Source organism: Chrysochloris asiatica, unplaced genomic scaffold (assembly GCF_000296735.1).
Source record: "Chrysochloris asiatica unplaced genomic scaffold, ChrAsi1.0 scaffold00037, whole genome shotgun sequence".
Classification (NCBI taxonomy): Eukaryota; Metazoa; Chordata; class Mammalia; order Afrosoricida; family Chrysochloridae; genus Chrysochloris; species Chrysochloris asiatica.
In genome coordinates, this window is record NW_006408555.1 from 18,006,541 (window position 1) to 18,018,378 (window position 11,838).

The window sequence follows — 11,838 nt, forward strand, 5'->3', positions numbered from 1 at the left end:
TAGTTTAGTGGTCCTTGGAGTTTGTTGTAATGGGATTTTACTTGTTTTGGGCTGGCTGGGGAAAAACAATTATGAAAAAGAGGAGAGATGACTGAACATGGTGACCAGGGAGAAGGCAGATGGCTCTCTATCGCTCCCATTTGGAAATGCATTATTTATTTCTCTTCCTTTCGTTTGGGTCTCAGGATTATCTTCCTTTCTGAGGTTTTTATAATTTAAAAAAATTACAGACAGAGATAGAGAAAAAAGAGCAAATCATCTCTTGTTGGTTTAAATACAAATTCAGATAATTTAGAAGCTTGCTGGACAGGGAGTTAGTTATACCCCAAACCAAACCCACTGCTGTTGCCAATTCTGACTCATAGTGACCCTATAGGATAGAGTAGAAATGCTCTGTAAGGTTTCCGAGGCTCTAAATCTTTATGGGAGTGGACAGCCACATCTTTCTCCCAAGAAGTGACTGGTGTGCTTGAACTGCTGGCTTTGCGGCTAGCGCCCAACTCTTCACCAACTACTCCACTAGGACTCCAGCAGGGAGTTAGTTATAGCTGCCCTATATAAGTAACCGTATATAAGTCAAAGGGAACATGTTGCTGAGCACGTGAGGGGGCAGAGATGTCTGCAAGGCACCGCTGTGTGCATGTCTTTATTGTAGAGTTTGACCTGGAGATGGTAGTATGGTTCCAAGGGTTACTCCATTGCAGGAAGTGTACAAATCTCAATAAATCATCTTGCAAAGTAGGCTGGAACCCTGATATGTTCCTGTAAGTGCTGACCCAGGGTAAGAAAGAGAGATGGGAACTCGCTTGTCTTCTGGAAAAACATGCGTGGAAATGATGCTCAGAGCAAGGCAGTGGTTCTAGCAAAACGAGGAACCTGAGGGAACAGGGAAGAAATGAGTTTTCATTGGAAGGGCAAATACAAAGGTGATTTCTCAAACACTGGCATCTTGGCCAGGCAGCTCTGCCGTGGGCACCTTCTTCCCTCTGGGATGATAACAAGCTTACAGAAGGCAGGAAAAATGGCTGGCTGTAGGGGGGTAAGGTGCTTTCATGGGTTCCCACAACACATAACAGAAAGATGTCTAGTCTGTCTGTTCTCCTCTTATGGGACTCCCCCAAAAGAGACTGGGCCTGGGGATGGGTCTGAGATATGAGGCATTTGAGTATCACCCAAGGTTTTCAGATCAGAATGGGTCTTAATCCACCTCATTCTACATATGAGGAAGCCAGTATCTTTGGAGTCCAGAGTAGCTAAGCACATGATTCAAGGTCATGTAAGACCTGCTTGCTTCTGTCTATTTGAATTTCTGATCCAGTGATCTTTTAAAAACAAAATCATGCTTTTGTAAATGTTTGACATATGGGAGACATGGGAAAACATGACAGTAGACAAAGACAAGTCGGGGACGTACCTGAGCAGTGGGGCATCCCCACTAATTTGTTGTCCATTCTTTGGCCCAAGTCCTGGGGCATACCCCTCCAGCCCATCGCCCCGCACACTTTCCTCTCCCTTTGTAAGGGCTCCATTCTGCTCAGGAAGCCTAGGGGTTTGCTGCATAATTTTGGTTGCCCTACATTCAACTTCTTCTCCTCTATCTCACTCTTTAGCTTCTTGTTTTCCTGCTGCAGATGTACCATCACATTGTGGAGGTGGCTGTGGGAAGAGAGGGAAGGGTGGGTGGGTGTTGGGTTTGCTTTATCTGCTGGGAAGGCATAAAGGTGTCACAGGAAAGAGGATCCTACATGCCCAATTCCTTCCAGAGCTGGAGCCCTGTTACCGCTTGGATGATGTCACCCAAAGACATAGGCTGAAGTCCTAAATCTTGTTACCTGTGAACTGAGCTTTGTTTGGAAACAGGGTCTTTGGAAGATCTTATCAGTTAACATGAGGTCCTACTGGGGTAGGGTGAGTCCTAATCTGACCAAAGTGCTGTCCTTATAAAAGAGGAAAGACTCACAGAGAAAGACAGTTACCTTGAAGATGTATCTAGGACTACCAGAAGCTGAGAGAGAAGCAGCTTCCCCTGGAGACTCTGGAAACAACATGATACCCTGAATTTGGACAACTAGTCTCCAGAACTGTGAGACCCCCAATTTGTGTTCTTTTGTTACAGCAGCCCTAGGAAACAAACTCACAAAGTCTGTGTGTCCACTGGAAGAAGACCAGGCCTGGCTGGGCTCAACCCAGAACTAGAACTCCTGGTCCATCACCTTTGTGCCTAGTTTGAATCTGCTAAGCGGTGTCATTTAAGCTTGATCTGCTTGCTGGGGTTAATAGGTAGTTGTTAAGTGCCGTCAAGTCAGTTCTGACTCAGCTACCCTGTATTGGGTTTCCAAGGAGCAGCTGGTGTGTTTGAACTGCCGATCATGTGGTTCACAGTCCAGTGATGATCCTATAGTGCCATGAGGATCCATTTATACAAATGATATAAACTTGACTGGAAGAACCAGGCAGCCGGTATGAACCATGACTCTAATGATGAATCCTTGGCTGTTCACTGCTGTGCCTCGGCAACACTGTCACCCAGTTCTGATGCTGAAGCCACTTGCCCTATGCTCAGGGGTTGGGAATGCAGGCGATTCCGGCTCTTGGGAGCTTGGAAAAATGACTTACCCCTATTTTATGGATGACACAGAGTTTGCAATGTAGGGGCTGGGGAAGAAAATTTAGCATGTTTCCCAATGACTCGATAAATTAATATCAATAATCATATTCCCCAAACCAGAGTTTAGAGTATGGTGGACCATAATGGGCTATGGGTGCAGACATCTTGGGTGTTGGAATGCTCTGCCTCTGTCACTTGCTAGTTGTGAGATGAGTAGTTGTATAGATTTCAGTTTCTCTCCTCTGTAAGTGGAAATATAACCTTATCAAATTTATTCAATAAATTAGTACGTGTGTAGCACTTAGAACAGTGCCTAGCCTATGGTAAACAAGAAATATTAGTTGCACTATTGTGATTATTATGGAGTCCTGGTGCGGCGCTGTGGGTTAATGCACTGGACTACAAAGTCGTGTGAACCACAAGGTCAGTGGGTCAAGCTCACCAGCTGCTCCTTAAAAACCCTATACAGGGTTGCTATGGGTCAGAACTGACCCGACTGCACTTAACAACAACAAATTACTATTATTATTAAGAGATTACTATGATTACTGTAAGAGGTTCAAACAGCCTCTAGAGTGAGCTCTCTGTGAGACAATTTTCTGGAAGTTCGGGGTTCTCTGCTATCTTCAGATTCTAACACATTCCAGGGGACTAAGAAAGAACAGGGGACTAGGAAAAGACGTATTTTTTTAAAAGTTAGACTCAGCGCTTCCGTACTAGTGAAGAAGTAAGTTCTTGGTGTTTTCTAGAGTAAATCAAACCAAGGCAGCTCAGCTCAGCCTCTTCTCTGGCTTTCTCTCTTATTGTTGGCAAACGTAGCTGGCTTTGAAGCCATCCCTGACTCAGTTGCCTCTCCAGGTGCTAATGAGCCTGGAGATAGAGCCGAAGCCACTCTCCAGTGCCACGCGGAGCAGCATCCTCAGGGACCTCAGTCCATACCCTATGCCCTGCCCTCTCCCATCCCTGACCTTCTCACTTCCAATGATCTGTCCTCCACTCCAACTCAGTCACCCCTCCAAAGGCGAAGATCTAGAACAGCTTTCCAACTAAAGTTCCATAATGGGTTACAGGTGTGCTGAGACACTGACACCCTCAGGCCTTGGGGCAGCCTCTAATCAGCTTTGTCATGAGTCACCCCACCCCAGACCCTCCCAGGGTGCCTACAAATTTGGCCATTTTCTAAGTGTGCTCTTTTGGGAAGTACTTCCCTAAAGCTTGTTAAGATTACCACCAATGAAATCTTCATTTTCAATTCATATCTTTACCTCAGACTTTCATCTCATCCCCATACTTTACTCCCAGCTGACCCAGTTTTGACTATGCAGTTGAAGCAAGACCACAAGGTCTGAAAGTGCAGCTTCAAGTAGAAGGAATCTAGGGTCCTGAATGACCATAGGGAGCAGAGAACTCCTGTCCATGAAGACATAAAGTTCTATCCTTCTTCATTTGGGATGCTCTTTGTTACAGCTAATTAGCCCTACCTTCCAGTGTCTGGTCCCTTTGTAGCGTTCTTAACCTTTGGAAGTAACACTAGGTGAGAGTGGGAAGGACACAGTTTGAGGCAGAATCCTTGCTGAGCACATACCCAACAAAGCCAGCCCTGGCTCCTTGCTAAGCCCTTCCTCGTAGGTCCCAAGAGGCAGCCAGGGCCAGGGGAGTGTGGGCTGACTTACTCTTTTTCACCAGTCAGTTTGGCGATGTATTTGACCTGTTCACGGAGCTTGTTTCCTAGTTTCTCATTGGCGATCCTGTAAGAAAATGCACAAAAGAGCAGCCAGTTTCTAAACCTGTGAGTTAGCCCAGGCTGGCTGAGCGGTACACTGTTGTACCCATTCATCATCCTGCCTCAGGGTTGGAGTTTTCTTAGCACCTGGCGATTGATTTGTTGCTGTTAAGTGTGGTCAAGTTGATTCCAACTCATAGAGACCTTGTACAGTGTTTCCAAGTTGTAGGGTTTGAACATTTAGCCTTGTAGTTAGCAGTCTAGTGCTTAACCTATATAGAGAGCCACACCAGGATTCATGGCAATTGATGTTATTGTTAAGTGCTGTCGAGTCAGTTCCAACTCACAGCAACCCTGTATAGGGTTTCCGAGGAGCGGCTGGTGAGTTTGAACCACTGACCTTGCAGTTTTGTAAAATCAAGTTAATTTCTAGGTGAGTTCAAGGGGTCCAGTCTGTGACTCATGGCTATGCATCCCTTCCCTCTTGGGGAGTGTGGTCCATTTTGAAGTCAGCAAGGACTTCCAGAGTTGAGCTGGTCTCCACCTTATTCCAGATCCTTAGGTGTGGGCTGAGACAGGGTCAGTTTCCCTAGAGGGCAGGGTTCATGTGTATGTGATACTTCTCCAGTACACACACGGAGGTGCGTCTCTACCTCAGCCCAGGATGTGGCTCCTTACAGTTTCCTTCCTTACTTACTTCTGCTCTTTGGCCCACTGTTCCATGTTGTTTATAATCTTTTCATTCTCTCTGTGCATTCTACAGTTTTCCTTGGGCACAGAGTGCTGGGTGGATCGAAGGACTTCTGCCTGGGGTATGCAACAGGGCTTCAGGACCATCAGAAAGAGAGCTGGTTAGGTGGGAACACAGGCCCATCACTCCCCTACTCCCCTCTGGGTATCTTTTGTCCTTGGAAGAGGAGAAAAACCGACTTTATATCTATCCCATAGGCCTGAGCAGAAGCTGTCAGCCCAGGATCCCCACCCACAGCCTGGCAGGTTAGTTCACACAAAGGCAACACGCCTGAGGAGGCACCATTTGTATCAGAGACAGTAGATTTCCAGGCCAATGGCATTCAAGTTCCCACTTTTCAAAAAGCAGCATGCTAAGCGAATTTTCTAACAGATGGAAGAAAACTATCTGAGGCCCTGTAGCCATATCAAGATGTCCTGAGGCCCCCTGACCCTTGAAGCTGGAGACAGGGGTAAGCCCAGATGTCTCTGAAAATTTTACTGCTGCTAAAAGTATGGGGACTCTGGAAGGGGTGACCAGTGGATTCTCTAAGTCAGGAGAGGCTTGCTTACCTGACGGACAGTTGGTACCACTTTCTTTTCGGGACCAGGGTATTTGCTCTGTGGGATATCTCTCTGCCAACAAAGCCACAGGTAGACAGTTGTATTGAGACAGCTGCTGAGGGCCAGACACTGCTTCGTGCTAAATACAGGGAGGGTGGGGTGTCCCTTCCCAGCTCCTCGGGCTGTGGGACACCCGGGAGGTGGATGCCCCGGGAGTCCACACCTCATCTTCCAGGAGTTTCTCTTTCAGAGCGGCCATTTCCACCTGGAACCCCATGAGCTGCTCCTCCTTGGCTGCCAGCATCTTGAGGTCACTCTTGTGCTGTCTCTGCCATTGTAGCACCTGGCTGGTCATCTCCTCCAGCTTCTTGTCGAAGATGTGCACCTGCTTAGGTGCAAAGTGAGGAGAGAAATCCCACCTTGCCACTCAGGACCCCAGAGGAACCATGACAAGGCCAGAAGGTTCTTTCTCAACCTTAGGAGAATCTTTCAAAAAAAAACAACAAAAACCCAAACAAACCCCATTCCCACTGTCATTGAGGGGGCACGGTGGCTCTGTAGGATAAGCATTAGACTGCAAACCACAAGATTGGCAGTTTTAAGCCCACCACCACTCTGCAGGAGAAAGATAAAATTTTCTGTCCTAGTATGGTACTGTAGGATCAGCACTGGACTGTTAACCACAAGGTCATTAGTTGAAACCCACCAGCCGCTCCTTGGAAATCTTTGACAGCACATAGCAAGCTCCCACACAGCTTTACAGCCACTGAAATGCTACACAAGATTGCTGAGTCAGAACTAACTCAATGGCACCTGAGAACACCAGTCATTAAGTGGATCCTGACTCACATTGGCCCTGTTTTTGTTGTTAAGTGAAGTCGAGATGGTTCCAACCCATAGCAACCCTGTACAAGGTTTCTGAGGAGTGGCTAGTGAGTCTGAACCGCCAACCTTGTGGTTCAAACCGACCTTGTGATCCAGTGCGTATCCTACAGTGCCAAAGAGTAGAACTCCAGTTTCTGAAGCAATCAATTACCATAGAAGCAGATGGCCTCATTTTTCTCCTGTAGAGCGGCTGGTGGGTTTGAAGCACCAACTTTCAGTTAGAAGTTCAACGCTTGGAAAATCTTTGTTGTTAAGTGCTGTTGAGTCTGTTCTGTATAGGGTTCCCAAGGAGCAGCTGGTAGGTTTGAAACCTCAACTTTGTGGTTAGCAGTTCAGGGTTTATCCTCTAGTGCCACACTAGGACAGGAATTTTATTTCCGACGACCAGCAGAGGGCAACCCTTCCCCATGATCTTCAACTAAGGCATACAAGGGTGGAGGGAGCCCATTTGGTGGAATATAGTTCTGAGAACAAGAGACATCTTTGGGGGCTGCCTCGGAAGGGTGCGCACCTCTAGCTCACTCTGTTGGTGGAAACCCTGGAGTTTTTTTAATTCCATGTTGAGCTTTTTCATTCTCTCCTCATAAGCAGTGATTTCTTCTTCCAGCTGAGTTTTCCTCTCTTGGGTCTGCATTAGACTTCGATGCAGATCCTTGGACTCTGTGGCTGCTTGATTGAGCTTCCGGTAAAGACAAAGGGGATGAGAGCGCTGGCAGAGCCCTTTGGCTTTCTCTGTTGTGTCCTTAATGGAGAAGGTTCCGGGTCCGCCCCCAGCCCTCTGCCCAGGAGGTGGCACCGTGTCCCAGAGAGGGGTGGGAGAAGACTGGCATCATTGTCTCCCCACCCCCCCGACCCCCGGCTCACACACACACACACACACACACACTTTATGTACTCTTCCAGTCCTGGAGCTTTGTTAACCAGGCAGGTCATCTAGGTCCCAGGGATTTTGATTTACCCATGAGTAGAAAGCTTCTTATACTTGACCTCCATTTTCCTCCTCCCACCCCCCAAGAGCTCACCAAGAAGCATGGTCTCTCTGGAGTGTAATCCCCAATTCATGGAAGAGTTTGTAGATTTGAGACCACCCTGGGGACAGCCAGCTGACCAGGACACCCTTCCTACATTCTGATTATACCCTCACACTTCTCTGCAGAACAGCCCTGAAGTGAGAGGTGGCCCCCACCTTCTCCAGGGCACGAGTCAGGTCCTCTTGGCAGGTGCTGGCCTTGAGGGCTAGCTCCTCGTAGGCATCCTTACTGACCATGCTCTGCAGACACTGCTTCTCTCTCTGTATGGCCTTCTCCAGCTGGGCCTGCAGGTTCAGGATGGCCTCCTGCTGCTGGGAGAGCTGTGGGGAAGGAACATCACTGCCACAGGGCCAGCTGTGGCCACAAAGGCATCTCTGCAACACAGACACAACCTGTTCTCTCCGTACTAAACTGCAGAGCAGCTGTATGACCCCCAAGCACTGGGCTTTGCAGCCTTTCATAGAGATCCCAAATCCAATTCTAGGTGGTGTTGGGTGTTATTAAGCACAGGCAAGTCGGTTACGACTCACAGAGACCCTGTAGAGTTTCTGAGGATTGGCTGGTTTGAACGGCCAACCTTGCAGTTAGCAGTCTAGTACTTACCCTACAGCACCACTTAGTAATTCCAGGACTTCAATCCTAGGTTTGGAGAGGTGATATTTCGCTGCCTTTGTGCCTTTTGTGTTTCACTTAGTCCCTAACATATTCCTAACACTTGATTTGTCATGCAGGCAGGCACCCTGAACGTCTTGTTCTTCACAGTAATCCCACCACTTTTAACTCAGGGAATGGCACATAACAGGTACTCAGTAAATGCTCAAAGGACTCCGGGTGCAGCACTGGACTGCAAACCACAAGGTCTGCAGTTCAAGTCAACCAACTACTCCTTGGAAACCCTGTAAGGGGTGGTTATGAGTCAGAACCAACTCTACAGCAGTAACGACAACAAAAATGCTAAAAACTTCTTTGGGGACTGAATGAAACATTGCACTGGGCAATGTCTGGAGTTAGGGATGAATTGAATATATTAGTTTTGAATCCAATAAATATTTTCGGAATTTAAGTGTCTTTAAAAACTTAAGTCTGTTTTACATTTAATAATAAAGATTCATGGGATAGTTAAACAGAGATCAGGAGCCAGAGGGTTTGGGTTGAGATCTTTCTTCTGTCACTTATATAATTTTTCTAAGCCTCAGTTTCCTCATCTACAAACTAGAATGATTTCAACTGCTTCACAGAGTTCTTGTAAGGATCCAATGAAATTATGCATGTAAAAAGGGCTTTGTAAGGTATAAGTCACCATGTAACTTTAGTTACCATCTTGAGTAATTCTCAGAAACCCTATATAGGGTCACTGTGAGTGGGAACTGAATTGATGGCAGTGGGTTTGGTTTTTGGTTATGCTGAGCAGTTTCTTGTTATTCAGTGCCATCGAGTCAGTTCCGACCATAGCGACCCTGTATAGGGTTTCCAAGAAGCGGCTGGTGGGTTTGAACCGCCAACCTTGTAGTTTGCAGTTCAGTGCTTACCCTATACCAACAGCAATACACACCATGTTGTTAAATACTTAGCTATAGGATAAGGGTCTGCTTCTAAGCCTGGAAGCAGGAGGGAGACCTTAGAAGGTCATATGTCTGACTTGTTTTTTTCTATTCTAGCAAACCTGCATTCTCATGTGGCCATAGACACAGACACACAATTTTGGGGGATTTTATTGCTTTTCCCCCAGGAACTTCTCAGAGCTTGAGGTTTATTACTTTTTTAGATAGACATTTGAGTTTCTTTGGCCCTAGGAATCAGTAAGATGAAAATGTTAGATTAGGCGTCTGACCCTACATTTTCCTCAGGATGAATTTATTCCTAAGGATGAAATAATGTGGTGTTCTAGGAACAGAATACAGAAAGAGACCATTTACTAAGATACTACATGTGTTTCTTGCCCAGAAACAAATGGCATGTATTCAGCAGAGGAAGTATTACTATTTGTGATGAGGAAACAAGAGAACAAGCAGCATAACTAGAAAATCCAGGTTCAGGTTCAACACCCCCAAACCCAAACCCAAGTCCTTGTGGTGCTGCAGGTTAATGTGCTGGATACAGTTTGAACCTCAAGGTCAACAGTTCAAGCTCACCAGTCGCTCCTTGGAAACCCTATACAGGGTAGCTGAGTTGGAACCAACTTGACGGCACTTAATAACAACAACAAATCTTCATGGGAGCAGAAAGCCTCATCTTCCATCTGTGGAGCAGCTGGTGGGTTTGAACTGCTGACCTATGGTTAGCAGTTCAGTGCTTACTCCACAGCATCACCAGGGCTCCTGCGTTTATCCCATCACCTATTAATCATCTATAAACGAGGGTTGACGCAGTACTGTATATTTTGTTGGCAGTGAAGCATATAGAAGGCATATCAAAGATTGAGCAGACTGTCAATGAAAGAGAACGGAATTTAAGCACAGTGATACAGGACAGATGCCATTCGGTCAGTTTCCTTACTTGTGTAACAAAGAATAGTCATTTTTCCTTCTATGCTCTTTTTGTGCTTTAGGTCTATTTTTGGAAGCATTCCCTAACAAATTGCCTTAAACACTGGGCTCACTTGACATTGATCTAATAAGCAAAGGAAGGGTTGATGCCAAAGCCCAGATAGTTTGGGGACTCCACTACATGTTAAAGAAAACCTTGTTGGTTTCTGTAAAACATGTGAAGGAAACTTATTTTTGATTCAGCAGCTGGGTACTGACAGGTCACCCTACTTTAAAGAGAGGGGTGGAGCTGAAGGGGCCACAGGGGGCAAAGCTGACTGGGTAGTGAGTTGTAGTTCTCTGGTGGGAAAGAAACAGATGCAAACTTAGGACAGCATTACAGGGTTCAAGTTTCCCACCCTCTGGGGCGTTCGTCTACTCACCTCTTTATTTAGCTCTTGGACCATTTGTTGGGTGTTGTTGTGTTTGCTGACAGAAGTATCTAGTTGTGTAGAATAATGCAACAGCTCAATTTGGAGATTTTCCTTTTCTTCCTCCAACTTCCTCAAGCTCTCTTTAGACTGCTCCCGCATTAAAGAACAAAGCCCAGAAAACAGGTGTTACCGGCTGACTCCTATCTCCTCATACCCAGGGGCCATCCTCTATCCTGCAGAACCACAGGCCTTCTTGCTCTCCTCACTCAGCTTTTATGCTGCCCCAGAATGCCCTTCCTTCTCTTTTGTTATGGGAGCCACCAAGGCCTCTGCATCCCCCCAGGCCTGACTAAGTTCTTGTTCTGCCCTGGCTTCATGACCCAGACTCTCCCCAGATTCTCTCTCTCACCATCTTATCTTTCCTTCTTTCGTCCTCTCGGAGTGACTCAATTTCTTGTTCCAGAATTTTCTCCTGTTCTTTGCTCTTTTTTAACTGCAGTCGTTTCTCCTCCAGTAACCTTTTTACCTCCTGAAGCTCATCTTCTAAATTGTCTTTGCTGGATGCATGCTCTTTGTTCTGTGAAAATAAAGAATGGGTTAAAAGAAAGTCCTTGGACTTTATAACATTTTTTTTTGGGGGGGGGAGGGGAATGTAACAATTGCATACTTGGAATGGCTACAATAAATATGAGGGCAACTCCATAGTGATATGTCATTGTTGGTGCTGAGTTGGTTCCAACATACTATCAGACCTATCTACAACAGTATGAAGCACTGCCATCCCTACAATCATCACTGCTGTTTGAGCCCAACCTAGCAGCCACTGTGTCAAGCCATCTCATTGGGGGTTTTCTTCTTTTTCACTGATCCTCTACTTTACCAAGCATAAGATCCTTCTCCAGGAACTGGTTCCTCCTGATAACATATCCAAAGTACACAAGTCAATTTATGTATAGATCCAACTCCCATGGCATCAGCTTTCTTTAATATATAACCACCAAATATTTCCACATAAGTCCTCTTTGAACACAGTTACAATAACTTAGAAAAGAACAAAAAGAATAATTAGACATCAAAGAATTTAAACTGACTGACAAGTATAGCTTTCAAATCCTAGAAAGTACAATATTGTCCTTTGAAGACCGAAGACAAGAGGAGTTGTAAGACATCAAGAATATCTACAAAAAAAAAAAAAAGAATATCTATAAGAGCCAATGATACTCAGTGAGGAAGTCCAAAATGCATTGAAAGAATTGGCAAAGAACAAGGCACCAGGAATTGATGGAATAAAAATTGAAATCTTTCAACAAAGTGAGGCAGCACAGGAGGCACTCACTCATCTCTGCCAAGAAATTTGGAAGACAACTATCTGGCTGACTGATTGGAAGAGATCCATATT

The 11,838-nt window shown here is 45.8% G+C and overlaps 1 protein-coding gene across 1 annotated transcript in view; it reads right to left on the bottom strand.

The window, feature by feature from the left end:
- Nucleotides 1–859: 859 nt before the first annotated feature.
- The window catches only part of PMFBP1 (polyamine modulated factor 1 binding protein 1), a 54,487-nt gene continuing 43,508 nt past the window's right edge, over nucleotides 860–11,838 (bottom strand). The window contains exons 12-20 of the mRNA XM_006860322.1: nucleotides 10,849–11,016; nucleotides 10,449–10,586; nucleotides 7,696–7,860; nucleotides 7,021–7,188; nucleotides 5,848–6,009; nucleotides 5,029–5,138; nucleotides 4,282–4,356; nucleotides 1,415–1,656; nucleotides 860–876 (exon numbers count right to left, since the gene is read on the bottom strand). Coding sequence (XP_006860384.1) covers nucleotides 860–876; nucleotides 1,415–1,656; nucleotides 4,282–4,356; nucleotides 5,029–5,138; nucleotides 5,848–6,009; nucleotides 7,021–7,188; nucleotides 7,696–7,860; nucleotides 10,449–10,586; nucleotides 10,849–11,016 — 1,245 coding nt within the window. The remainder of the gene's footprint in view (nucleotides 877–1,414; nucleotides 1,657–4,281; nucleotides 4,357–5,028; nucleotides 5,139–5,847; nucleotides 6,010–7,020; nucleotides 7,189–7,695; nucleotides 7,861–10,448; nucleotides 10,587–10,848; nucleotides 11,017–11,838) is intronic.